Source organism: Colletotrichum abscissum (assembly GCF_030869225.1).
Source record: "Colletotrichum abscissum strain IMI 504890 chromosome Unknown Scaffold_6.1, whole genome shotgun sequence".
In the NCBI taxonomy this organism is placed as follows: domain Eukaryota; kingdom Fungi; phylum Ascomycota; class Sordariomycetes; order Glomerellales; family Glomerellaceae; genus Colletotrichum; species Colletotrichum abscissum.
In genome coordinates, this window is record NW_026850503.1 from 1,256,170 (window position 1) to 1,280,604 (window position 24,435).

At 55.3% G+C, this 24,435-nt stretch overlaps 9 protein-coding genes across 9 annotated transcripts; 5 read left to right on the plus strand and 4 right to left on the minus strand.

Moving 5' to 3' along the window:
* Nucleotides 1-711: 711 nt before the first annotated feature.
* On the plus strand, nucleotides 712-2,838 carry CABS01_03406 (uncharacterized protein; the record flags this gene model as incomplete). Its single annotated transcript, XM_060536781.1, has 2 exons — nucleotides 712-2,507; nucleotides 2,559-2,838. The coding sequence occupies 2 exons, from the start codon at nucleotides 712-714 to the stop codon at nucleotides 2,836-2,838; spliced, it is 2,076 nt and encodes a 691-aa protein (XP_060392700.1).
* Nucleotides 2,839-3,317: 479 nt separating this feature from the next.
* CABS01_03407 (exosome complex exonuclease RRP40) lies at nucleotides 3,318-4,117 on the minus strand (the record flags this gene model as incomplete). The annotated part of the gene is made up of 2 exons (XM_060536782.1): nucleotides 3,318-3,848; nucleotides 3,920-4,117. The coding sequence occupies 2 exons, from the start codon at nucleotides 4,115-4,117 to the stop codon at nucleotides 3,318-3,320; spliced, it is 729 nt and encodes a 242-aa protein (XP_060392701.1).
* A 554-nt stretch (nucleotides 4,118-4,671) lies between these two features.
* CABS01_03408 (hsp70-like protein) lies at nucleotides 4,672-6,514 on the plus strand (the record flags this gene model as incomplete). The annotated part of the gene is made up of 3 exons (XM_060536783.1): nucleotides 4,672-4,804; nucleotides 4,885-5,011; nucleotides 5,098-6,514. 3 exons carry the CDS (start codon nucleotides 4,672-4,674, stop codon nucleotides 6,512-6,514), a joined length of 1,677 nt encoding a protein of 558 aa, XP_060392702.1.
* Nucleotides 6,515-7,088: 574 nt separating this feature from the next.
* Nucleotides 7,089-8,813, minus strand: CABS01_03409 (uncharacterized protein; the record flags this gene model as incomplete). Its single annotated transcript, XM_060536784.1, has 4 exons — nucleotides 7,089-7,852; nucleotides 7,923-8,532; nucleotides 8,604-8,627; nucleotides 8,751-8,813. The coding sequence occupies 4 exons, from the start codon at nucleotides 8,811-8,813 to the stop codon at nucleotides 7,089-7,091; spliced, it is 1,461 nt and encodes a 486-aa protein (XP_060392703.1).
* A 4,434-nt stretch (nucleotides 8,814-13,247) lies between these two features.
* Nucleotides 13,248-13,535, plus strand: CABS01_03410 (uncharacterized protein; the record flags this gene model as incomplete). The annotated part of the gene is made up of 2 exons (XM_060536785.1): nucleotides 13,248-13,268; nucleotides 13,341-13,535. 2 exons carry the CDS (start codon nucleotides 13,248-13,250, stop codon nucleotides 13,533-13,535), a joined length of 216 nt encoding a protein of 71 aa, XP_060392704.1.
* Nucleotides 13,536-13,968: 433 nt separating this feature from the next.
* CABS01_03411 (DNA repair protein) lies at nucleotides 13,969-16,819 on the minus strand (the record flags this gene model as incomplete). The annotated part of the gene is made up of 2 exons (XM_060536786.1): nucleotides 13,969-16,725; nucleotides 16,778-16,819. 2 exons carry the CDS (start codon nucleotides 16,817-16,819, stop codon nucleotides 13,969-13,971), a joined length of 2,799 nt encoding a protein of 932 aa, XP_060392705.1.
* A 1,205-nt stretch (nucleotides 16,820-18,024) lies between these two features.
* CABS01_03412 (uncharacterized protein) lies at nucleotides 18,025-18,304 on the plus strand (the record flags this gene model as incomplete). The annotated part of the gene is made up of 2 exons (XM_060536787.1): nucleotides 18,025-18,072; nucleotides 18,131-18,304. The coding sequence occupies 2 exons, from the start codon at nucleotides 18,025-18,027 to the stop codon at nucleotides 18,302-18,304; spliced, it is 222 nt and encodes a 73-aa protein (XP_060392706.1).
* A 1,582-nt stretch (nucleotides 18,305-19,886) lies between these two features.
* CABS01_03413 (WH1 domain-containing protein) lies at nucleotides 19,887-21,936 on the plus strand (the record flags this gene model as incomplete). The annotated part of the gene is made up of 3 exons (XM_060536788.1): nucleotides 19,887-20,096; nucleotides 20,150-21,851; nucleotides 21,905-21,936. 3 exons carry the CDS (start codon nucleotides 19,887-19,889, stop codon nucleotides 21,934-21,936), a joined length of 1,944 nt encoding a protein of 647 aa, XP_060392707.1.
* A 755-nt stretch (nucleotides 21,937-22,691) lies between these two features.
* Nucleotides 22,692-23,616, minus strand: CABS01_03414 (translation initiation factor eIF-1A; the record flags this gene model as incomplete). The annotated part of the gene is made up of 3 exons (XM_060536789.1): nucleotides 22,692-23,077; nucleotides 23,241-23,319; nucleotides 23,596-23,616. 3 exons carry the CDS (start codon nucleotides 23,614-23,616, stop codon nucleotides 22,692-22,694), a joined length of 486 nt encoding a protein of 161 aa, XP_060392708.1.
* Between the last annotated feature and the right edge of the window lie 819 nt (nucleotides 23,617-24,435).

Here is a 24,435-nt window from a genome sequence, read left to right on the forward strand (position 1 = left end):
CGGAGACACCAAGGGTCGTGGAGAGGCCGTGTGGCGGGGCAGTGAAGCTTTACGAAAATACGATTGGTCTGTTCCGGCCAAAGCGCCGGTACTGCGGGGCCAAATTTTGATAGCGAGCAACCTGCACGTGGGCGCAATTTTGGCCAAGTTCCGGTATTTCAACACATCGTCACCACCTGATGTAAGCACTGCAGAAGTCTCCCCTACCTTTCCCTGACTGAGCCACAGTCCAGCCAAAGTACACCCTTAATCTGCAGGTAAACGTGGAGGCGGGAGGCAACCCAGTCCAACCTTTCCTTGATCCACAGACTGAGATGCAGCCCACTCCAACTCTCTCTCAGGTCCCCCGTACTCCCGTACTCTCCTGCGCCCGCTTTGCTGAGTGCACCTGCCTCTGGGTGAGGCTGAACTACCAGTACACCGGCCTAATTAATCCAACTGCCCCCATTACGGTGCTGACTTCAACTGCACCTCATCCGCTTCCTCTCTCGTGGGCTCATCGCCATCGCGGCGACTGCTCGTCCACACGCAACGCTGCCGCAACAAAACGTACCATCTGGACTACCTTGATCAACAACTCGTCGGCGACGCAATCCCTATAGCTCGCCTTCTCACTTCGCACCGGCTACTGTCGTCCTCATCCGAGTGTCTCAGGTCTCTTTGGGAGGAGGTTCATGTGGTGCAGCGAGTGCTGACGCGTGGTTGCCGAAAATGGCTCCTCCAGCAGCCTCGTCTGAGGGTATTACCGCCCAATCAGACCTTGGCGAATCTGACGACAGTTCATCCTTTTTAAAACGCTCAATTGATATGGACCGGCTGAAGCCAAAAAGAGAGATGTTATCCCTCACCAACCGCGCGACACTGGAGCGCCGCTCATTATCAGGAGGAGGGGTTGCTGGAGTCGTTATTGGTGTCATTATCGCCGTCTTCCTCGTCGGTGTCTGCGCCTACCCATTTATCGTTCGAAGAAGAAGAGCTAGGAAACATGGATTGCCCGAACGTCTCGACACGGAAACGGCCTTCGTCCCTGGGCCTATGGGGCCTTCTGGACAGGCGCCGGCGCCCGGACCCGGACCCGGAGTCAACAGCCGTCATTCTTCAAAAGATTCCTTTGGGAACAAGGCCGACACGTTGAGGGGTACAGAGAGACAGTCTACCAAGGACACCGCCCTATCATCTCACAACGGCATCGACCGCCCCCCCAGCGATGAACTGAGCAGCCAGCACCAGCGTGGCTTCACCGGCGACAGCACTCATCCACCTAGTATCACGACGAGACGCGGCACAACCGAGTACTCTTTTGGACATGCGCCCACATGGAACAGCGAGTCGTCCTATCCATGGACCCCCGTGGGTGTAGAACTCGTTGCTACTCGAGCCGATGGCATGGACTATACCGAAGCCAATCATGGACATAGCGCGACCTACTACAGCCCAACTATTCCTTCAGAAGCCTTTGGCATGGTCACGCCGCCTCCGACCGACGAGCCTCAAAGTCGCGCACCACTCCCTCGACGATCAAGCTCTCGAGGAAGCTCTTTCAAGCTCAACCTAGCGAGCATGATACGTCGTATGAGCACCAAGGACTCCGCAACCACCCGCTCAAAGGGCCACCCATCACAACCATCGCAGCCCGTTCTTAGCGAAACACTATCAGACTCTCCCACCGAGTTTACTGGTCCATCATTCGGGACCGCTCAGCTGGATTCGCCTATTCACCTCCCTGTTAGCCCCATGTCAGAGCCCGAGGATCCTAGCCATGCTTCGGACTTGGAAAAGAAGAGATCAGTGAAGCCGACCGAATCCCCTCCTGTTCTTCCTCCAGCTATACCGGCTCCTGGGACTGTAAATCCAATGGACATCATGGCACCATCCAACCCGACAGAGCACAAGTGGAACACGAACCAGCAGCTATTCAACATTGCGCACCCGCCCCCTCAGCCGCCTGTCGAGATTACGAAGCCAGCACCAGAACCGCCGCAAGCATCACAAGCTCTTACACCACAATCACCGGAACAGTCATACGAACAGCAGGAGCAGTATATCCTCCGGCAACAGCAGCAACAGGAACTTCTCCGTCAGCAACAAGAAGCAAATGGACCACCAAAGTTGTATGAGAACGGACAATCCCAGGTGATGAACTGGAACCTCACAAATGGAGGCCATGCGAACGGCGCTCTTCCGGATGTACAGATGAACGATGTCGCGCAATTACCTGATCCAACCCACCTCATGCCTGATCAACACAATCAACATAACCAACACTACCTCGATGGCGAAATAACCGACCCATCCGATCACTCGCCGCCGGTAGCTGGGCAAACCAGCTCCGGCCCTTCTTACCAAAGCACGCCAAACACCCAAATCGACAGCAGTCCATCTCCGCGATCAGACGGCAGCTCGGATATCCGCAATAGCACGTCGCCGTACCCAGGAATGCAGCCGTCTCCTCGAACATTCATCTGTGACGAATGTGGTAGATTTTTCGACCAGGTCCACAAGCTGAAGTAAGTCCAAATGCGTAGAAATTGCTTCGCACATGTTACTGACAGATCTAGTCACCACAAACGATACCACGAGAGGCCTCATGAATGTGCTCATCCGAACTGCGGAAAGAGGTTCGGTACTAAAACACATCTGGATCGTCACATCAACGATAAACACAAGAAGACGAAGAAGTTCCATTGCACCGTCAGCACCTGCCCCTATTCCAAGGCGGGAGGCAAATCATTCCCGAGAAAGGATAATTGGAGACGGCACATGATGAATATCCACCAAGTCACACCAATGGGCGACCCAGAGCCCGACATTGTCGACGAGAATATGGGAGGAACATAGGGTTGGAATGCCTATAAGCTCTTCTACACGCAGAAACAATGCCACCGATTCAGGGGCAAGGGGGCAATATCGCCCTGCAGATGAGGCAACGCTTGGGAAGTGGTCTGTCGAAATGACGGACAAGTGACTTGCAAGCGACGACCGCCTTTGCTCTCTGTGAGCATGTAGCAGGATTGGGGATGAGTGAGAGGGAACGACTATTCAAGTAAGGTACCCTCCCATCACGAATCGGGCCTAGTGACGGATCTAGGCATCATTCGTTTTGTCGTTGCCTATGGGCAATTTGTTACATACATCTTGGTTGCCTCTTGAGGAGGGAGTAAAAACAAGGGGGCAACACAGGTACATTCTTTTATCGGGTGCTGCATAGCAGCAGTCTGGCGTTTGGAGGCTCACGGAGATTGCCGCCAGGGTAAATACTGTAGAACAAGGCCATAAAAAGCATCACGGGAGGGCGTGTTTGCATAGGAAACCCCTTTTTAACTCATATCTTTGATTAACGATCTCACAAGCTTCTTCTGGTGATCGATTGTGAGACCACGCTGGTCCGTCTCCTGAATCGCTCGTCCCACCGCGATAATGACCTTTGTGCTCTCGCTGTTGACCCAGATCTTGCCGTTGCGACCGACGGCCGTCTCGAAGGCCGCGCCCGTGGCGCCCAGCTCCTCGAGCACGACGAGATCCGTCGTCTTTGGCATCAGCAGACGCCGCGACATGCCCAGCGAGATGTCGAAGAGCATGCCGCCCACGAGGGGCCCCAGGCCGTCGCTCTTGCCGGTGGATTGGTAGACGCATTCGAGTTCCGGGTCCATGTGCTTGTTGGCCAGCGTGACGCGGGCGTAGACGAGGGCGCCGGCGGCGAGTTGGGGGCGCGTCTTTTTGGAGGCGCCTTCGAAGGAGAGTTGGGGGAGCATGGCTGGTGTTGAATAGTCGGCGAGGAGGACGTAGTAGAGTTCGGCGGCGGTGCGCTGGACGGTGCCGACGACGAGGTCGCCTACAGCGGGGATATACTATTTGATCATTTGTTAATCTTTTTTTGTTCGTAATGGCAGAATCTTTGAGAGACGCGACAAGATCGTACCCGTCCACTTGTCTGCTCAACCCATATCGAGTTCTTCTTGCGATCTGTGACGAGCTTGCCGGCGATGGTGGGCACTATTTGCCTGGGAGGAACATGGCGGAGGCCAGGGCCGAGGCGCAGTGGAAGTTTCTGATGTGAAGGGATAAGGGAGTCTTCAATCTCGTCGCCGGGGAGGACGTAAGGGCCGACGGAGGCCATGGTCGAGAGGGTCTTCGTTGTACCGCCGAGTAGGATTTTGGTGGTGATATCGAATTGCAATCGTCAGGTGAGCGCGAGCGCCGAGTATTACCTTACTTTTCTCGCCTTCAGCGCTGGTATCTGCGATTTCAGCCTTGCAGCAGTAGCAGCGGTCACTGAATGTCGAAAGCTTTGGCGGGGCACTTTGTGTGTGCGGCGGTGGCTCCTCCAGCGAATTGAATTTGATTGGAATACAGCCGATGGGACATGTGGGGAAAACGAAGGGCCCCACTGCGACTGGACGACAGCGAACGTGGGAATTTTTTTTTCCCTTGTCCAAAATTTCGCAGTTGGCCTTTGAGAGAGGAACCCCCACCATCCACCACCCACCACCATTGAAAACATTCCTTTCCTTCGAGATCCCTACTGGAGTTGTGGTATCAAAAGTTCAATAAATACCTACTACCCCCCTGCTTTTTCTCGACTCCTTATATCGTCGCCTCCTCCCCCTCCACGACGAATATCCGCATACGCACACATACGTCTTTCCGCACGCACACACACATACACACAAAATGGCTACGAACGGTGACTCGCGGCCCGCGCCGGGCGACCGCACCGTCATTGGTATCACCTTTGGCAACTCCAACAGCTCCATCGCATACACCAAGGATGACAAGGCCGAGGTTATGGCCAACGAGGACGGAGGTAAGCTCTTCTTTTGGGGATGGGAAACATGGCGATTGGGCAACCGAAGAGCGAATCGCTGACATATATCACCATGGCAGACCGTCAAATTCCCACCATCCTCTCCTACGTTGATGGAGACGAGTACTACGGACAGCAGGCCAAGGCCTTCCTCATCAGAAACCCCACCAACACGATTGCATACTTCAAGGACTTTCTCGGACAGGAGTACGGCTTTACCCTTCCCCCCCCATGAAATTCTCTCTCCTTCCACCCCCGCCTGGCATCTTGAACTGACAATGTCCCACCTACAGCTTCAAGTCCATCGACCCCACCCACAACCACGCCTCTGCCCACCCCCAGGACGTGAACGGCACCGTCTCCTTCTCAGTGAAGGACAAGGAGGACGCCGAGGAGCCCTCCACCGTCTCCGTCCACGAGACCGCCGTGCGCTACATCCGCCGCCTCGTCGGCTCCGCCAGCGACTACCTAGGCCAGAAGGTCACCTCGGCCGTCATCACCGTCCCCACCAACTTCACCGAGAAGCAGAGGGAGGCTCTCGTCGCCGCCGCCAAGGAGGCCGGCCTCGAGGTCCTCCAGGTCATCTCCGACCCCATCGCCGCCGTCCTTGCCTATGACGCCCGCCCCGAGGCCGTCATCGAGGACAAGATTGTCGTCCTCGCCGACCTTGGCGGCACCCGCTCCGACGTGGCCGTCGTCGCCTCCCGCGGCGGCATGTACACCGTCCTCGCCACCGCCCACGACTACGAGTTCTCCGGCTCCCACCTCGACCAGGTCCTCATCGACTACTTCGCCAAGGAATTCATCAAGAAGCACACCACCGACCCCCGCGAGAACGCCCGCTCCCTCGCCAAGCTCAAGGCCGAGGCCGAGTCCACCAAGCGCGCCCTCTCCCTCAGCAACAACGCCAGCTTCAGCGTCGAGTCCCTCGCCGACGGCGTCGACTTCCAGTCCACCATCAACCGGTTACGCTACGAGATGGTCGCCCGCAAGGTCTTTGACGGCTTCAACCGCCTCGTCGAGGGAGTCGTCAAGAAGGCCGAGCTCGACGTCCTCGACATTGACGAGGTCATCGTCGCCGGCGGCACCGCCCACACCCCGCGCATCGCCTCCAACTTCTCCCAGCTCTTCCCCGAGTCCACAAAGGTCATCGCCCCCTCCACCGTCGCCAACGCCATCAACCCCTCCGAGCTCCTCGCCCGCGGCGCCGCCCTCCAGGCCTCCCTGATCCAGGAGTACGACGCCGAGGACATTGACCAGAGCACCCACGCCGCCGTCACCACCGTCAAGCACATCGCCAACGCCATCGGCGTCGTCGGCGCAAACGACGAGTTCGTCCCCGTCGTCCCCGCCGAGACCGCCGTCCCCGCCCGCCGCACCGTCAAGATCGCCGCCCCCAAGGACGGAGGCGACGTCCTTGTCCGCATCGTCGAGGGCGGCGCCCACATCAAGGTCACCAAGCCCGAGCCCAAGGCCGCCAAGCCCGAGGCCGACGACGAGGACGACTCTGACTTCTCCGACGAGGAGGAGGACATCCGCGAAAAGGTCTGGAAGGTCGGTCCCACCCTCGCCGAGGCCGCCGTCCGCGGCGTCAGCAAGGGCGCCAAGGTCGAGGTCACCATCAACGTCGCCGCCGACTTGGGCGTCACGATCACGGCGAGAGAGGTCGGCGGCAAGGGCGGTGTCCGCGGCACCATCAGCGCTCCTTGAAGTGGTTGTCGTCCCTATATCTGAAAAGAGACCAGTAACGACTTTTGCCTATGAGGAAGAAAAGTTGCACGCCGTTGGATGCAAAAATAAAACGGTCAGGCGTAAAAAGAGAGTGATTAGGGATCAGGGGGTTGATAAAGGACGAGCCTTGTGTTTTCCGAAAACCTGTCTGTCCCCCCCCCCTTTTTTTATATAGACATCAATCTTAGGTGGCGGAGGAGTGGAATTGGAAGGGATGAATCAACGGACATGAACACCCGGAACATAGAGAGAGAGAGAGAGAGCGCAAAAAAGAAGTCATAGACAGCAAGCTTTTTTGTAGGCGAGTTAGTCTTGGGGAGAAGAGATGTAGAAAAACGAAATGCTGTTAATGAACTGTTTCGGTTTTTTCCCTAAACATGTTTGCCTGTTTGAATGAGATGTGACAACGTGATCGCCACCAGGATTCGACTTCCTTGGAAAAAAGGGGAGGAGCTATGCAAGAAGATAAAATATACGCCTGCCCACAAAACACCTTGCTACAAGGGAAAGAAAAGCAAGAACGGTCCTTGGATCACGTCGCCTTGCCCCCCTTTTATGTGACAGCGCCAGGCAACCTCCACGCGACGAGATCATCACGGACGTCAAACTCCTCCAGCTCCCTGTTCCTCCTCGAGCTCTCGCGCCCGCGATCACTACTGCCCATCGTCGGCGCCAGGCTCACCATGCTCCCGCTGCGGCTTCTCGAGCGCCCATGATCGCGCGCACCGATACCCCCTCCGTTACCGCCACCACCACCTCCCCCTCCTACTCCGAGCCGTTGGTCGTCGTCCCGACCCCTGGTCCGGCTATGTGAGCCGCGACGAGCAACGTTGCTCGCGCCGGCGGTGCTGCTCGCTGCGTCACCACGGCCCGTAACGATGGTGGCCATGCTCTTAATGCTCCGCAAGCTCCTCATGCTCCTGTCGCTGGAGCCGCTGTTGTTGCGTGAATGGTGGCGGTGGCCGTTGTGCAGGCGGTGCAGGTGCAAGTGATCCTGCTGAGGCGGGTCCAGCAGCTGTTGGTGTTGCTGCTGCTGCTTCCGTTCCAGCTTGCGAAAGTCCGAGGGTCGGAGGGTGCCGTTCATGCCACCCTCGTCGGAGCTCAGAGAGCCGCCGTTGTCCAGGTCAAAGGTGGCCGTCTTTTTGCCAGTGCGTCCCGTGCGCCCGGCCTGCCACCCGTCGCCGCCGGAAAAGATGTCTTCGATGCACTGATCGGCGGGGAGCTCGCCGGGTTGACAGAACCAGGAGGCTGCGAGGGCGCGGCGGTACATGTCCTGCACTTCGGAGGCATCCCTGGATTTTGCCATTGTGGGAAGCTCTTGGGGGGTGATGTTAGTACGAGATGGACTGCCAAGAAGCGCAGATGTAGAAAACCGCGGAAGACTTACGTCCAGCGTCATCTTGCTCAACTGCTTCGCCCGCCATGATGCCGGCAATCCCGCCAAATACGGGTGCAGTTTTCAAAGGAGGCGCAGAGTAATTCTTGTCGCCATCGAGCTGCACCATCAAAATGCCGATCTTCAATGTGCTGTTGATCTTGCTTTCCTGCATAAGATACCGCCGCACGATACCATCCTCGACATCTGGATCGTCCAGTACCGGCGCCCTCGTCGACATTGGGCTCTGGCTGGTGCCGCTGCTTCGCTTGCGCGAGTGACCGCGGTCGAAGCTAGCGCTCTCTCGGGTAAGGCCATCGCTTTCCTCCACGTACTCGCTGAGGTTGAGCTTGACGATACCGAGCGAGATCTTCTCCTCCCTGCCGCTGCCCGGGAATTGTTGAAGGACCTCAAATTCGACGGGACACTCGGTTAGGTTATTGTTCTTGTCGATGCTGATCCGGATATGGCTGACGACCTTGGAGTAGTTATACTCGACCTTGTGGTTGGAGATCGGGCATTGCGGCGTGCGGCCGCGGTGCTCGGCGTGAATAGAGTGTGCGAGGTTCCATTTTACTATTGACGTCCCTGATACCAACGGGACGTTGTTTAAGTCGAAGATCTGGAGGAGTTGTCAATGAGAGAGATTCTTCGCCAAGATGCAGCAACTGCCGTGTCAAGAGGGGCTCACACCTTTAGATGTAACTCAAACTTTGGCTGCGTCAAGTAACGTTAGCTCAAACCGGTTCGCCGAGTGGTCACCAACAACGGCGCACATCCTCCACTTTTGGGGATTGACTTTCCCACGGCAGGATGGTGGGCGCGGAGAGGAAGCATTACCTTTCGGTTCTTATTGACTGTGGGCAGGAAGCCCCCGTTAGCCATGCTCTTTAGGGGACTCATTCTGAGCGAGTGATTCGCTCACGCTCAGCGCAAATGATAATGACGGAGACAAGAGTAGAAGCAAAACAAGGCGGGGACCGAAAAGCCCCGGGCCCCAACAAGAGGTGCTTTCAAGGGAGAGACATGGGAATGATGAGGTTGTTGATTACACAGCAAAAGCGAATAGAATAGGTAGGGCTGGACGTGACGAGAAAAGGCCACCAAGCTCTCTCCGGGGTTGTCTCAGTGAGATCTCAGCCTCATGTGAGGTACGGGTGAGCAGAGGGCTAGGCAACCCACGTGGTCACAAGGAATGCGTATGTTTAGGTGAAATAAGGAGAATACAATAAGGACAACAACGCCGGCAAAAAATCAGCTCGACATGGGACGGATGATGGAGGAGAACGAATCGGAGAAAGGAGCAACAGAGGCTTACTTAAGGAAGCCATGTTTCATGGAAGGCATGACGGGTTGGGTTCCGTCGGGGCCAGCAAGTTAATAATACCTGCGACCTCTGATGAGGACCGCGCGCCTTCGGAGGTAGGTAGATACCGTAAGGTATGTAAGACTGCGCGGGCGGGCAGGCAAGCAGACGGCAGTGTGCAAGGGCTGGCAAGGCACACACACAGTCGTAGTCGCAGTCGCAGTCGCAGGCGCGCAGGAAAGTCCAACAACACGAAGAGATTTGTCCCCTCTTGTTAGCGACGCTCGGTTTCGTTTCGGGACAGCCGGATAATACGGTGCTGGAGGAGCTGTGAGAGGGGCAGAACCACCAGTAGGTACAGCTAATAGATAACGGGATGCTGGTACCGTGCCGCTGAGTCCAGTTTTCCTGAAATGTCCGCTGAAGGAAGGCTTGAAATTGCATGCGTGGTCAGCGGCCAATCGCCGTCTACCTGACAGTGCGTCGTCCGTCCGCGGGCGTCGATAGAATGGAAGCTGAGAGCGCGCGAGAGAGATATGGGCTTGTGTGTATTGCGGCAGAGCGCAGGGGGTGGTCAGGAATTCGGGGTTCCAGGCTGTACGGAGGAGACTGATCCTCCACGGGCGGACTGACTCAGCAAACAGGGGTCTGCTGTCCGTAGATGTCGGAGATATCCAAGACTCGGTACAATTTCTGAAAGCTCAGAGAGTTGAATTGCCGTGAATCAAGTCGTGTTTGTGTGTCGATGCTCTCCCTCCTCTGATGATGAAAGAAAGAGAGTTTGACTTTGGACAGGGTCGAAGGAATACGTAAACCCGTCAAGTGCCACCTGCCCCAGTATCCTGGGCGTACGGATACCGGAACCGCTATAGCGGCATGTATCTGGCCCGAGTTCTTCAATGAGCCACAACTGGATCCTCGGGTCCAGCAACTAGTAGCCTGCGCCACAATAGACCTCGTGGTCTTTTATGACACCCAGTAGTCCATACATCGTGACAAGTTGCATTTCATGCCTCTTTGAACCGATGTCTTGGACCCATATCACCAGTGTTTTCTTACCCAGTTGCGTTGTTGTCGCAGTGTCATAGTCATGTTATTGCACCTCGGGCCTCTCTCAAGGGTGGCTTTACCATAAGTACCCAAGCACAAGGAATCCAGTCTCTAGAGCACCATTTACAACCTTCCGTTGGCAACTACAAGCCTTCCATATCCGTCCAAGGCCAACACCAACTGGAGGCCACGATAATTCTGCATGCTCTTAGCCAGATCATTTTTTTCATTCGTGATGCATTCTACCTCAAAAACTCTGCAGTATGCGTACAGCGTCCTAAATTTTCTCAATACAATCGACAGCTCGCCGCCGTACTGTCAATTTTCAATTTCGGAATACCTTTAATAGCAAGACCTTGATTCCTTGAAGATCTAGATCGATGCAGTCCAGTCGGCCTCTTACGTAACACCCGTTGACTTTTCGTTAGGCTTCTAACCTCGCGATGTGTGTTAGGGGCATGAGCCACATATCAAGCTTTCTCTGGTCCACTTTCTAGCCTTGCCGGTATTACTAGCATGCGTTCGCAACGAGTCGACATTTTGCGAACAGCAGTCAACTCAGTCGCCGTACTCCCGAGAGACGAACCGGTGGAATCTATGTATGTCGTGGACTTTTTTCCGGCTTTACGGAGTACAGGCGCAAAAGATTAGCGGGAGATGGCTCTCAAGGAAAATCACACGATACGGCTTTCGTTAAACGTTGCTCATGCTGTTTCTTAAGCTCGCGGTCACCTTAATACGGTGTAATTCGATCCAGGAAAAGGGAGACGTAATACGGAATTATAGAGAAATTGCTTGGGTAATGAAATCCATCAAAGTGAACTCAAGAACATTGAAAAAGGTCGGCGAGGGTTGACGGTCCTTCTCAGCACGGTAGGTACTTCGCCAGGACAAAACTCCAGAGCCTAGTCTAGTCGGGGAATGTCACGATCAAGCCACCCAAACCTGCCAAAAACTATAAGAAACCTAAGTTTGTAACACAGAGCCTCACCAATAGTCGAGATCCGGCAGCCAGTCAACTTTCACCCTGAAGACAAGCGAAAAAAAGGAGCATCTGAAAGGACAAGGGTCCGGGGCCTCACGACATGTAGTGACGATGCCGTCCAATATGCTTCTCCAAGATAGTCTCCAGACACCACCAGGGTGCAGCCCTGTCCTTTCCAGGTTCCCCCAAGCAGATGGAGGCTGCCGGAACATGCCGACATCTGCGTCAGGATGAACACTCTCTCCCAAGGATGGACAGAGAAACTGCAAGGACCTGAGATAATCATGAGATCTCGGGACAGCTCGCAACTCGCGATGAGGTGTACGTCCCTCGTATGAGTGTGCGTCGTCCGAGACAAGATAGACCCCAGCCATCACGCGCAACGCCCAGGCTTCAAAGACCATTCCAGACCCTTCGTGAAACCTCCCGAGGAAGGCGCCTCATAAAAAAAGTTTTGAACATTCGGCCAGGGAACTGGAGGACGACTGGGGTCACGCCGCACCGGGGCGCGCTACCCGTCAGCCGTTGTGAGACAGGAAGAGAGCCTGAGGGTGAGAGTGAGAGTCTGAGTGAGAAAGGTGTGACGCAGTACAGGCGTGCAGTTCTCCACACAAACTCAATCAACATCCCAGTCCCTCGAGTTCCCGCCCCCAGCAGAAAGAGGAATCCCCCGAGCCGCATACGTCATGGCCCTCTCATCTCAATCTCCATACTTCGTACAGCACACACACACCGAAACGCCCAGACGAACGATGTCATATCTTCACAGGAACCTGTTTGGAGGGGGAAGGGAGAGCGTCGGGAAATGAGACAAGCCGCAATGACCGCCACAAAATGCTACGCCCGCAGCCACCACGTTTTCTCCTTGGTCGAGGAGGCTTGTGGCTGGGGCGCTACTTTTCTCAGTTTATCTGGTTCACTAACTGCACCATGACATATTTTCTCCAATCATTCGATTGGATCCACGCAGCTTAACGGGACTTGATGAACGCCGATGTGCAATCAAACTCTTCGACGCAGACTCGTGCAGCGAAAATCTTTCCTGCGGGCTAACGTAAGGTTACTGATAGTGTGGAGGGGGAGCCACCCAAAACGGGCACCATTCACACCCCAACCGTCCCAACGTCGTGCCCAAACGACTCGAACTGGTCGCTCCTTCTGGACGGCGCATTCGCTCCGGCCCTGTGAGATGTCGTCGTGTGACGGGGGGATCGGAAACCTTGATGCGGACCGGGGGTGTGTGTACCGTGTATGTGAGTGGGTGATCACACCTCGTCTCGAGATTTCTCTCTTCTCATTTGAGATAGGAAGTGTCTTTCCCTCGGCCGATTGGTTTAGAGACACATTCTCCCATTGAAGGAATCCGAGGGAGTACATTTGAGAAGAAAGACTGGGGTGGAAAGTACATACCCTGATACCTTACCTCACCATATACGAAGGGACGGGAGGGAAGGTGGGAAGGAAAAAAAAAAGGTGATGTATCACGGGAGATTACCACATTGACGTCACCATGCGGTGTCCCGGCTACCTTAGCAGAGCACTTGCACGCCTCGCACTCTGTCTCTCTCCCTCTCCCACAGACTCCAGCCCAGACCACACCTCCCCCAATTCTCCTAGCGCCAAAACGACCCGGAAATTAGGGTAATGTGTGATACGATACCATGCCTTACCGCTGACCCGTGAGGTACACCGTAAAGGTAGAGACAATCGACGATGGCGGGGGGATGTACCTTACTTTCGTAATGGTGTCACCGCTCTGCTGTGATGTAAGGTGTTTGGCAAGTCACAAGGGTGTGCCTTGACGTTGCGCATTCCCAACTGCTCTGGCGTTCACTCTGTATATAAGACCCTTTATCCTTTTCCTCTACCTCACCCTTTCGTACCATCCCATCACAGCCAAACACCATCGAACAAACCACCAAACACCCTTCGAGGTTCTCTCTACAACTCTACAAATTACCACTTTCCAACCCACCAATACCACAACACCGCAAAAATGGGCGCCGTCGTCTCTTGTGTAAGTCATCAGTCCTCTTCCATACCCGACTACCATGGGAGAAACCACAAACTAATCACAATCACCCTATAGGTCCAATCCGTCTTCCGGACCATCGGCAACTGCCTCACCTCCGTCATCTCCGGCATCGGAGGCATCCTCCACGCCATCATCGGCGGCATCGTCTCCTTCTGCAACATCATCATCAGCTTCCTCACCTGCGGCTACTGCGGTCGTCGCGGCGGCGGCGGACGTCGTCACAAGGCCACGACTAGAAGTCGCGTCTAAGCCGACCCTTCTGTCTCACACATGAAGGTGGGAGGGGTTGAGCCATGACGATTCGAATTATTGCCACGAATGAACGGAGGAGTGCAGGGCCGGGTTGAGGAGTAATGGAGAGTGCGACGCGATATCAGCTTTGACAGCATACCCACCCACGAGTTTTTTCCTTTTCCCTTTTACGATACCCAGATACCGGTAGCTTAGCTTGAATGGTATAACACGATATCCACAAACAAAGGAGTGCCACTGTGATACTGAACACACATAATTGCTTTTGTCGCGATTGACCGACAGTTGGTATTATATGCTAGCTATCTTCGCCAAGAGCTCTCACGTACCATTGGATGACAAAAGTACACCACCGTGTCGAGAAGATCGTTCGACATGGTATGAAATTCGCTGACATTGAATAGAGCGCTGTATTTTGATCTTTACATATCTAATCTTCCAGGACATTACGGTTGAAGAACCCATAGACCTGCCGCCCAGACTCCTTCCCAATCATCGGCTCAAGCTCCCTCTCCGTCAAGTTGGCCACCTCCCTCAGATTCTCCGTCGCCAGCACGAGTCGCATGATATTCTTGGGATTGATCCCCGGCACGGCGCCCAGCATCTCCTGCGGCTCGAGATTGAAAGCCTGGTCCTCGGCCTGCATATCTTTATCGAGCCCGGCGCGCACCGCAGCGATGGGATCCGGCTCGTCCTCCTGCGCCTTGAGCGACTCAAAAATCTCGGCCGTCTGGTACGGCGATGACGACCATATGATGCGCAGCTTGGGGAACGCCAGCGTCAGCAGGACGAGCTTGGACTGCAGGTCCGACGAGGTGTTCGTCGGCGCGATGCTGTTGAGGCTGCCCGAGAGGTCGGCAAAGGGCTCCAGCGTAAACGACTTGTTCTGGTCAAACTCGATGAGGAGCATGGCGCTCTTGTAGTGCTGGAACATGGTCTCGCACTGCGCGTAGAGGCGGCCGTCCTTGAAGGACGAGATGAGATCGGAGATGGACTTGCGCTCGACGCAGATGTTGGGCGAGAGGACGTAGTCGCCGACCGTGAGCATGCAGGGGACGATGATCATGGACCGCCCGTGCAGGAGCGACGGCAGCGAGGAGCGGAACTCGCGCACGTCGACGACGACGCGGGGCGGCTGCGCCGTGGCGGCGAGACGGCCGCCGCCGGCGATCCTGGTGTTGATTGTGCGGAGGAAGGCCTCCTGCGGGTCTTCGGCGCCGTGGGGGTCGACCGTCATCACCAGGGACATGGACGCCCGCTCTTTGATGAGCTTCGTGAAGGCGTCCTTTTCGCGCCGTACGCTCGAGAGGTACCGCTGCTCCTCGACCGACTCGCCGTAGTACATGAAGTACACCCGCACGTTTCTGTCGTTGTGGGATGACCGGTAGACCTCGACGCGGCGGATGAAGGCGGCGTCGGGCTCGTACATTATGATGTACCGGGGCTTCACCTCCTCCAAGACGTGCTCATCCTGGTCCCCGTCGTATGCGTGAATGACAACCAGATCCTGCATCTCGTACAGTTGGAAAAAGTCCTCCATGTTCTCCAGAGGGTCGGTGACAATCTCTGGCTTTTGGTCCGCTTCCTCCTCTGTGATTTGCACCTCGGCCATGAGGTCTTCGACATCCGTGGGCTTTTCAAAGAATTGGAGGATGCTGCCGTTGTCGGCTCGCCCTTGGGCTGTTCCCGCCATACCGCCCCCTCGCATGCGTCTGCGCTTGTTCGATGGTGCCTTGCCCCGAAGCCGCTGACCGTTTCGATCGGTGGCGCCATTCAGAGCCTTTTGGTTTTCGGAAAATAGTGTAGCATTGACCTGGGCGAACTCCCGTTTCCACCGCAAGTAGTTACGCAGCTTCCGCCTCATCATGAAAGCTGCGGATGCCGAGTCTTCGTCGTCATCGTCTTTCGTCGGATCTTTCTCGACCTTTGGCTTGAAATACATAGTTTGCAAATAGTCTCGAAGTTGTCTACAGGTGTTTGTATCCCCACACATGATGAGAATGGTACCGTTGGAATCGTCGCGGGCCGGTGGGTCAAAGTGCATGCTATTGTCAATCTCTGTCAAGACGTCCGCCAGCCAAGCCCATTTCGGCTGTTCTTCGAGAACAGGGCGAAGTGAATCGATGTTGGCGTCTGCTGTGGCAGCTTTTGCGCTGGCGGAGTAGACTCGACGCCGCGCTGTCTCGAAGATGGTCTGCGCTGCGTCAAGGAACAACCAAGGGGACTGGTTCTGCCTTGTCGACCCCGGAGGTGGCGAATGTGCCGCATGGATGGTATCTAAATGTTGCAAGAATGAGACGGCGTCGAGGGAGAGGACGGACGAGAGCATGCCTCGAAGGACGCTCAAGTCATTGACGATCTGTCGAGTTTTCCAGCTAACTCTATGCCAGTTAGGGTCGAGCTGCCTTCTGATGATCACGTCAAAGTTCTTGTGCAGGGCGCTGTCGAGGTTCCAATCCTCCATCTCCAGGCCCGTGTTGCCCTTCTTCAGCTCGTGAATGCTGACTTCCACACACTCCAGGATGGCGTTTTGAATGTCTCGCATGGGCTCGCTCATTGAGATGTTCAACTCGATCACCTCTGCCGTCTTTTTGCCCTCCAAAGACTCTGCTACTGTAACGTGGAAGCGTGGCCATAATGACGCCTTTCTCAGAAAGAGGTTCCTCATCATGGTGGTCAATGGCGAGAAGCCGGTCGAAAATGGATCGGGATTATCGGCGAATGCTTTGAGAAAGCCAGCCTTGTTCTTTTGTCGATAGATGCGTAGAATGAAGGCCTCAAGCGACGTGGCCACGACGCGGTCGGCGTGTAAAACGATGAGGCCGGTGACTTTCTCGGTGTCGAGCAAATTGGTTAGGAGGTCAACGACAAGGATTCGCGATGTGATGCTAAAGATTCCACCACGAGTATACATCTTTTCTCTCGCGCCGACACTGGTGAAGTCGGTGTTGACGACCGTGAGCCCCCTCGCGTTGGGCGACTGGCTGATTGCGGCATGCTCGGCCAGCGCCTCTCCAATCCAGTTGTTTTCGCGATCCTCGGCCCCAACGAGGATAATCAGGTTGTTTCCTGCGGCATCATAAGAGTGAAGCAGGTTTGTGACGAGCCTCATGAGCCCCAGCCCACGGGCGAGGACGACGAGCTCATCTTCATTCCGCAGCTCCTGAAACAGGCTCTGTTGGTATTCCTGGCAGGAGTCAATTTGATGAAGCACGTTAAAATTAAGAGGGTGGACTTACAAGGGGAAGAGAGAGCTTGACCGGCTGAGCGTTGTTTGACATGGTGCATCGTGGCTGGCCGTGGGCAGCACCAAGTGTGGTTGAAAGCTACCTCAAGACATTGGATCGATCATGACTGGATCCGGACTGAGGTCACCACTCAAGTTCCTGGTCACAGCCATACAGTGCCACGCACGGTAAGAAGTAGTCGTCAATACGGTGCTTAAGAGTCCACTCTTACTGTACGTTCGCGACATCCAACTTCAAGCAAGACGTTCAACTTCACGAAGTCAGATGGTCATTTACAACTTGGCTGCTTCGCTTTCCTATTGGAATGGAGTCATATAGGAAGCTCCTGCACTACACTGCCTTCTCTCAGAAGTGGCCGTTGTCAATCAAATCCACTGTTGAGGACATGGTGCAAACGCTAACATGTAAGCTTAGAACGTACCGGCGAAGGGTGTTAGTCCAGTCACTCGCCAAAGACACGGCTGAGCACCGCCGAAGCAGGTGCCTCGGGAATCTTGCATGAAATCTCAACGGTGATGAAGAGATTCTCTCAGTTCTACCACTTTACCTACTTCATTTCACTTGCAGACCCCTATCCCTCGTTGGCTCCTAGAATCACCCCGTGGTCACAGAAACAAGACATGTTGAGATCTTCAACAACAATCCTGCTTAGCGCCAACACTGCATCGAATCGACAAGACTCGGCAACGATCACTGGCAGATGCAACCGTGGGGTTATGGAGCATGGCGTGCTTGTCACTGGAAAGCCTGCCGTCTTTTGTCAAGATTTTGGTCCCATCCTCTTGGACGTTAGCGGCCTTCGTGATATGCACGTAATTCACCAGTGACGCGCAGAGGGTCTGGCCAGCATCTTCCCATCCAAACATGCCAAGATCAATGGCTGCTGAAGGGGCCCGGCTAAGCGCGGTACACGCAGAGAGCCAATCGCACAACCAAAAAGACATGCGTCTTTTGGTGTTTGCATAGGAGGCCTTCCAGGTAAGCGGGGATGTTGCTCGCGGGGTTGTGACTGCCTCTACCCCTCTGCGGGCGGGACGACGTCATCGGCCGTCGCAACCTTCCACGTACCGCAGTGACCTGCCTCAACTCACATGTAAGCCACCAGCAAAGATAGTTTATAAGTAGCCCAGTGTCCTGCTCTTGCTGCCTGGCCGTTTAATTATCCATCACACTATCAATCCATCAAAGCACCAAAGACTCTCAAACTAAACCACCCAAGTACTCAAACATCAGTCAAAATGGCCGACAAGGTTAAGGAACTCGTCAACAACATCACCAAGGGTGACGTGAGTAGCATCTCTCCCTCATACTCACCCACAGCAGCGAAGCTGACATCTTACTTAGAACTCCGACAAGGAGAAGGAATTCAGCACTCAGCCCATCAAGGAGGGTGGTGTCGACCCCAAGTTTGCTGCTCACCAAGCGCACCCCGGCCCTGCCGTCCCCAAGGACTTCAACGCCCAAGAGGAGGGAACTAAGGAGGAGCGCCGAGCCAAGGCGGAGGCTTTGAACAAATAAACCAGCACGACGATCAGGCAGCATCAAATGTGATGCATGGCCTTGTATGACCAGTTACGAATTGTAGACTATGGGAAACGGCGATGGAAACGGATCAACAAGCACGGAGGCTAGAGAATTGGTCGGTGGATAAAGTCATCTTAATACTGCCAATGAATTCATGAATCAAATCCCACATAACCTGACACTTTTGGTATGGCCTGGGCTCCCTTGGCCATCAAACATCGCGCTGTTGTAGACAATTTGAAACGTTGCTTGCATTGCCTTTCTAGTATATCCACCTGCAGTGTGGTCAGAACGGATCGGAGTGAGTAGGTATTCCACTCTGGAAATCTGATGGTGATCGTCGCCATGCTTCCGTCGCCGTGTCAGCCCATGCCCGCTACCGGTGTCTTCGGGAAGCAGCGATGCTACCTTACGGCGTATGCTGCGGTTGCGCGTCCCACAATGACGACAGCCTTCCTCTGTATTCCACGTGGCGGTGCAAACGCAGTGTGGCTGGTGCCTGTGTTTAATACGCGGGAAGGACAATCCGACAGCGAAGACCGGGGCCTGAGCAGGTAGTCAGTCGCCCGAGCAGCGCCCGGAGGAGGGAAACATCCCAGCCAAAGTCCACTGAAACGAACGACTCAGCCACCAGCCCGCCGTGGCCCAGGGCCGGTTACGAGTCCCGGCCAGCCAGCGCCCACTCGCCAACCTCTGCTGGGCTGCGTAAGGTACCTTGGGTACTGCGTAAGCCCAGTGTCTTTGGGCGGTCACTCTGTCCCGAAATGAGTCCAACAATCGTCTGCCATTCAGTCAGGTCAGGTCCCAGGTTTGCCGATTATCCCATTCGCAAACTGCACGCACGCACACCACTTCATCTCACATACAACCACCCGGACCTCATCCTCGCCATCACCCGGCACAACCTTCTCCTCCCTTCAGCCTTTCCGCAAGCCCAATTACATGGTATTCCAGGGTTCCCCCGTTGAGTGATGCGAGTCCACATTTCATGAAACGCCCCCGGACCCGGAAGCTCTGGCATCTTTGACCACAAGCTTATCACTCTCCCACGCAGCTTGCTTTTTGTAGGACGCAGAGTGGCTGCCTCACATACCGCATTGCATAGCGAAGCATCGTCCCGACACTAGCTATACCTTACCTGCTGTGTACCATACAGTGTACCTTGCCTTGCTGCCTCCAACACCGACAAGCGACGGCACTTGGTTGACTTGTCTCGGGGTCCTTGTCGTCCTTGCAGGTATCACCTTACCTACTACTGAAAGCGATCATACTACGAAGCGCCATCCCGAAAGAGGAGGTGTCTGTTTGCCCAGCCTAATCACCAACTCCTAAGCGCCACTTTCCATCGCCTATACACGCGTACAACCCAAACCACCACGACCAAAGGTGGCTGTTGCCTCTGCTGCCGCGGCTCTTGCAAGCACACGACCCATACAACCACTCCACCTCGTCCCAATTCCAATTCCACCTTGATTCAACTACATACGAACAACGACACCTCACCCAACCGATCCCACCGAACATCCCCTCCCCCCTCTCTCCTCCGGCGACCCCTCCCAGTCTTCCCGCCGCCATCATGCCGTCGATTTTGAGCGACGATGACAAGGAGACGGTCAAGCGCTTCGTCCCCAAGCAGACCAACAAGATCCAAGCCGTAGCCGTTGCCAGGCTATACGTTGCTTACCCCAACCCCGCGAGATGGACAAACACGGGTATTCAGGGCGCCATCGTCCTGTCAAACGATCTCGTCGGCAATACGTACTGGCTCAAGATGGTGGACATTTCAGTGAGTGACTGCGCCCACGGCGCCTCGTGCAATTTTGGCTGACATATTCAAAGTCTGGAAACCGCGGTGTCATCTGGGACCAGGAGATTTTCGACACGTGGAGCTACAATCAAGATCGCACCTATTTCCACAGCTTTGAGATTGAAGAATGCCTCGCCGGCCTCTCTTTCACCGACGAGAAGGAAGCCAAGCAATTCAAGAAGAAAATGGACGATAGAGAAAAGAACGCAAGCAGAGCTACGAGATCGACACCATTCGGAGGAGCCTCCCAGGCTGCCGCACATAAACATGGTCTACTTGGAGGTCTCTTTGGCGGCCGGCATGCAGCAGCGCCTACCCCTCCTGACTCCCCGCGATCGAACCAGCCACATGGCCGTATGCCTTCTCTGAATGGCGGTCATAAATCTTCAGAATTCGCTGTTCTTGATGCCTTCGACCCTCAATGGCGGGAGAATTTCGGCCAAGATCTCCGAGATAAGGGACTGACGGATGAGTTCATCAAGGAGAACCAAGAATTCATTGTCGAATTCCTGAAGGAGGAGCAAGAGAAACTAATGGCTGGCGCTCGGAGTCATGCTCCTCCTCCGCCTCCTCCGCCAGCACCACATACAAATGGCCTTGAACTTCGGAACGGAAGAGCGCCTCCTCCACCGCCTCCTCCAGGAGGAAGTCATTCAGATGGCCCACGTTTACCTCCGCCCCCGCCCGCACCTAGGCGCGGCGCGGCACCTGCACCCCCGCCTGCTAGGAGATCTGGAAAAGCAGATACGCCTGCTGTCAATAGAGAGCCGACACCCCCAAGCGAGCCTCCAGCGCCAGAAGCATCGAGGAGTCGATTCGCAGTACCGCCTCCCCTACCTGATGCCGGCAAACTCGCACATGCTTTGGGAGGTTCAGTCAATGCTATTCGTGGTGGGCCAGCAAACCCTGGGCCACCTCCTCCGCCGCGGCCACCCAAAACGCCAATGCAAGAGGAAGAAAGGCCTGCTGGACACAAATTTGGTGTACCGCCCGCATTTGCCGGGGCCAGGCAGGGCCCGCCACCTCCGAGTCGAGGACCCGTCCCACCGCCGCCGCCCCCACGTTCGGATGGCCCGCCACTCCCTCCGAAAGCTCCGGCGTCAGAGGCACCGCCGTTACCACCCCCGTCTTCACGACCGGTGCCTCCACCCCCAGCGCTTGGCAGTCCGCCACTGCCTCCTCCTCCACCACCGTTGCCATCATCGAGTGCTCCTCCGCCGCCGCCTCTGCCCACCTCGCCGCCACCTCTCCCAACATCGAATGCTCCTCCGCCGCCGCCATTGCCGTCGTCCAATGCCCCTCCGGCACCTCCTCTGCCTCCGTTAAACAATGCGCCGCCTGCGCCTCCTCCGCCGCCTCCCGGAGCAGGAGCACCTCCCCCACCGCCGCCACCTCCACCACCAGGAGGCCTGGGCGGACCTCCTCCACCACCCCCTATGCCCAACCGAGACTCTGGGTACTCCTCTGGCGTTCCTGTTCCTCAACCGGATTCTTCGCGCTCGGCCGTCTTGGGAGACATCCAGAAAGCTGGTGGCATCAGGGCCCTGAAGAAGGTGGACCGCAGTCAGATCCGCGACAGAAGCAGTGCCACAGTTGGTGGCGGTAGTGATAGTGGTCCTCATGGAAGCGGCTTGCCTCCAGCCGGTGTAGCACCTGGTGGTGGTGGTGGTGGTGACATGGCTAACGCTCTGGCCGCTGCCCTCCAGAAGAGAAAGGAGAAAGTTAGCAGAAGTGGTAAGTGAAAGCCAGCACGTCTTGATATTGTACCAATGCTAATACGTCACTAGATGATGAGAGAAGCGACAACGACGACTGGTAAGCGATGACCTGTTCGGGGTCGAGGGACGTGTATGAAGGACAGTCTTGGGGTCATTGGACCGGTACCGCAAGTTGTGGCCTAGGCTTCTTGGGCGGATGGAAGCAGTATTACATCGTATTCGATTCTTGGCTATCCAAAGCGACAGCTGCACAATTAGGGATCAGGCGGGCGGGTACGGTCTAAAAGCATCACAGTTCTTTGGTTGGTCAACCCCAAAGGTGCCGGGGAGATGCTCAGCATATCCGCATCTGGAGAACGGCAGCTGGGTAGAAAAAGGACAATCTTACTTTCGAAGCAAGCCCGCTGACCGCATGTAAGAAATTGGAACTAAAACAAAATTCAAACGCGTTGCACAGACTGCTCGTTCTGTAGACATATCACGTAGTAAGACAATTGGCAAGCGTGATATGATGAACATTTGGTAAGCGGCGCAAGCCACGGACCAAACTGGATTTAATTACTCAAGCGCAAGTAAAGAGGTAAGATCTATCGTTCTGATGATTTGACAAGCCATGACGTCTCTCCCACCATGGCCCGTCCAACGCACCACCCTTGACACCTTGACTGTCGCGGAACCCTACAACGGATAATATGAGAATTAAACGACCACGGGGTTTGAGAGAGAAGACAGCGTTCCCACCTCTCTCCATCTAGCGGTAGAGGAAAGACGAATGATTTGAGAAGCGGGAAGGTTTCGGGGTTCTAGACACTCTGATATGTTGTTGCGAGTGTTGGAAGACAAGAGACGACATGGTTTAAATGTCATCAATGTCGACCTCCTTCTTGCCGGCGCCACCAGCGGCGCCCTCGTCCTCGCTCTCCTCCGAGTCGCGGTCGTCGTCGAACTCAAAGTTGCAGTCGCCGTCGCCGTCGGCGCCGTAGGTGTCCGTCTCGTTGATCTTGGCGGACTCGGGGAGCTCGCCGTAGGCCTTGAGGGAGCGGGCCTCGTCGGCGGTGTACTTGAGGATGACGTCGCCCTTGTCGTCCTGGTACTCGCGCAGGGAGAGGAGGATGATGTCGCCCTGGTTGATCCAGACCTTTTTGCGGAGCTTGCCGCGGATGTTGGCGAGGCGCTTGACGCCGTCGAAGCACTGGGCTTCGAGGCGGCCGTTGCCGAGCATCTTTACGACTTGGGCGTATTCTGTGGGAGAGAGAGGAGGAAAGTTAGCTGTGATGCGCTTTGGAGGTTTGGTTTGGTTTGGTTTGGTTTGTTCCGTAGCGATGGGAAGTGGCGGTGGGAACGCGTCTGTGTTTTTTTTCTTCTTCTTTTTTTTTTTCGGGTTGGGAATGGGTGGTGAACTAACCTTGGCCATCCTCCTTGAAGGTGAGCTCACGCTTCTCGTGGTCAGACTCGTTCTTTCCACGTCTGCGGTTCTTTCCTCCCTGTTTTGGTTGTTAGTCTTCATGATCAACCATTTGCTTCCACCTCCATCGCCAGTGGCATCGTCAACGCCATCATCATCATCGCCAATGTGCGTCGTGTGTATGTGTCGAGCAATGGCAAGGAGGGGGCGGGGTTGTTGGCGGGGCGCGCGACTAAGCAGGGGGAGGGGTGGTTTTGTCGCTGAGAAGGAACTTGTCTTTTTTTTTTTCTTTTCGTCTCTTCCTCCTTCGCCTTGCGTACTTGGGGGCATGGAAATGGGGGGGATAACAACTTACTTTTCCCTTATTCTTGGGCATCTTGACTACTCGTGAGAATTCCGGTTCTCAGCGGTATAGGTAGGATGTGTGAAGGGGGGGTGGGTTGGTTGGAAGGGGGGAGAGAGAGCGAGATGTTCGAGAGGAAGTGCGAAAGTGGGCGGTGGGCTTTATTGTGTGCGTTTGGAAAGCGCCCCCGTAACAAAAAAATGGTGGTGCTTTTTTGGGCTTTGGGCTCTGAGGTGTGGCTGTGGTGGATTGCTTTTTTGTGCAGGTGCGTGTGCAGGGCAGTGAAGTGAGCTAATGGATGGAACAGGGGGTCCTGTCGCTGGGGAACTGGCGGCTACTGGTCTCTGTTTGGGTGTCTGCGGTGTGTGAGCCCAGGTGGGTTCCTTTCATATGGGAAGGGGCGAATGATGTTGAAACGGACTGGCTCGGTTTTTTTCTCACTCTCTCCTGCAGTGTAGATGAGTCAAGTGGGGTGGCATCTTTACCTACGCAGTATGTGAGTTGGTCACCGTCACCAAATGGAGAAAGGTGCGCTGTGGCTCACATTCACTTGGGCGTCACTGTGTCGTGTGTGTGTGTCATTCACCAATCTCCATCAGTCCATTGAATTCGCATGAGCCACAGCCGGCATGACAATTGTGGCACCAATGATCCACTTCATTGTAAGGTAGTCTAAGCTTTCCTCGACTTACCTAAGCCATTTTGGGAGAGCTTCGCCTGCATCACTTCTTCGAGAGCCGTAGCTTGCCTGCAAATTGCAGATCGCAAATTCGCGCCTCGTCGCCGTTTGAAATCTAGAGACCGGCCTCTATGGAATTGACCTGACCTATAGACTCTGTCATTCAATACCAC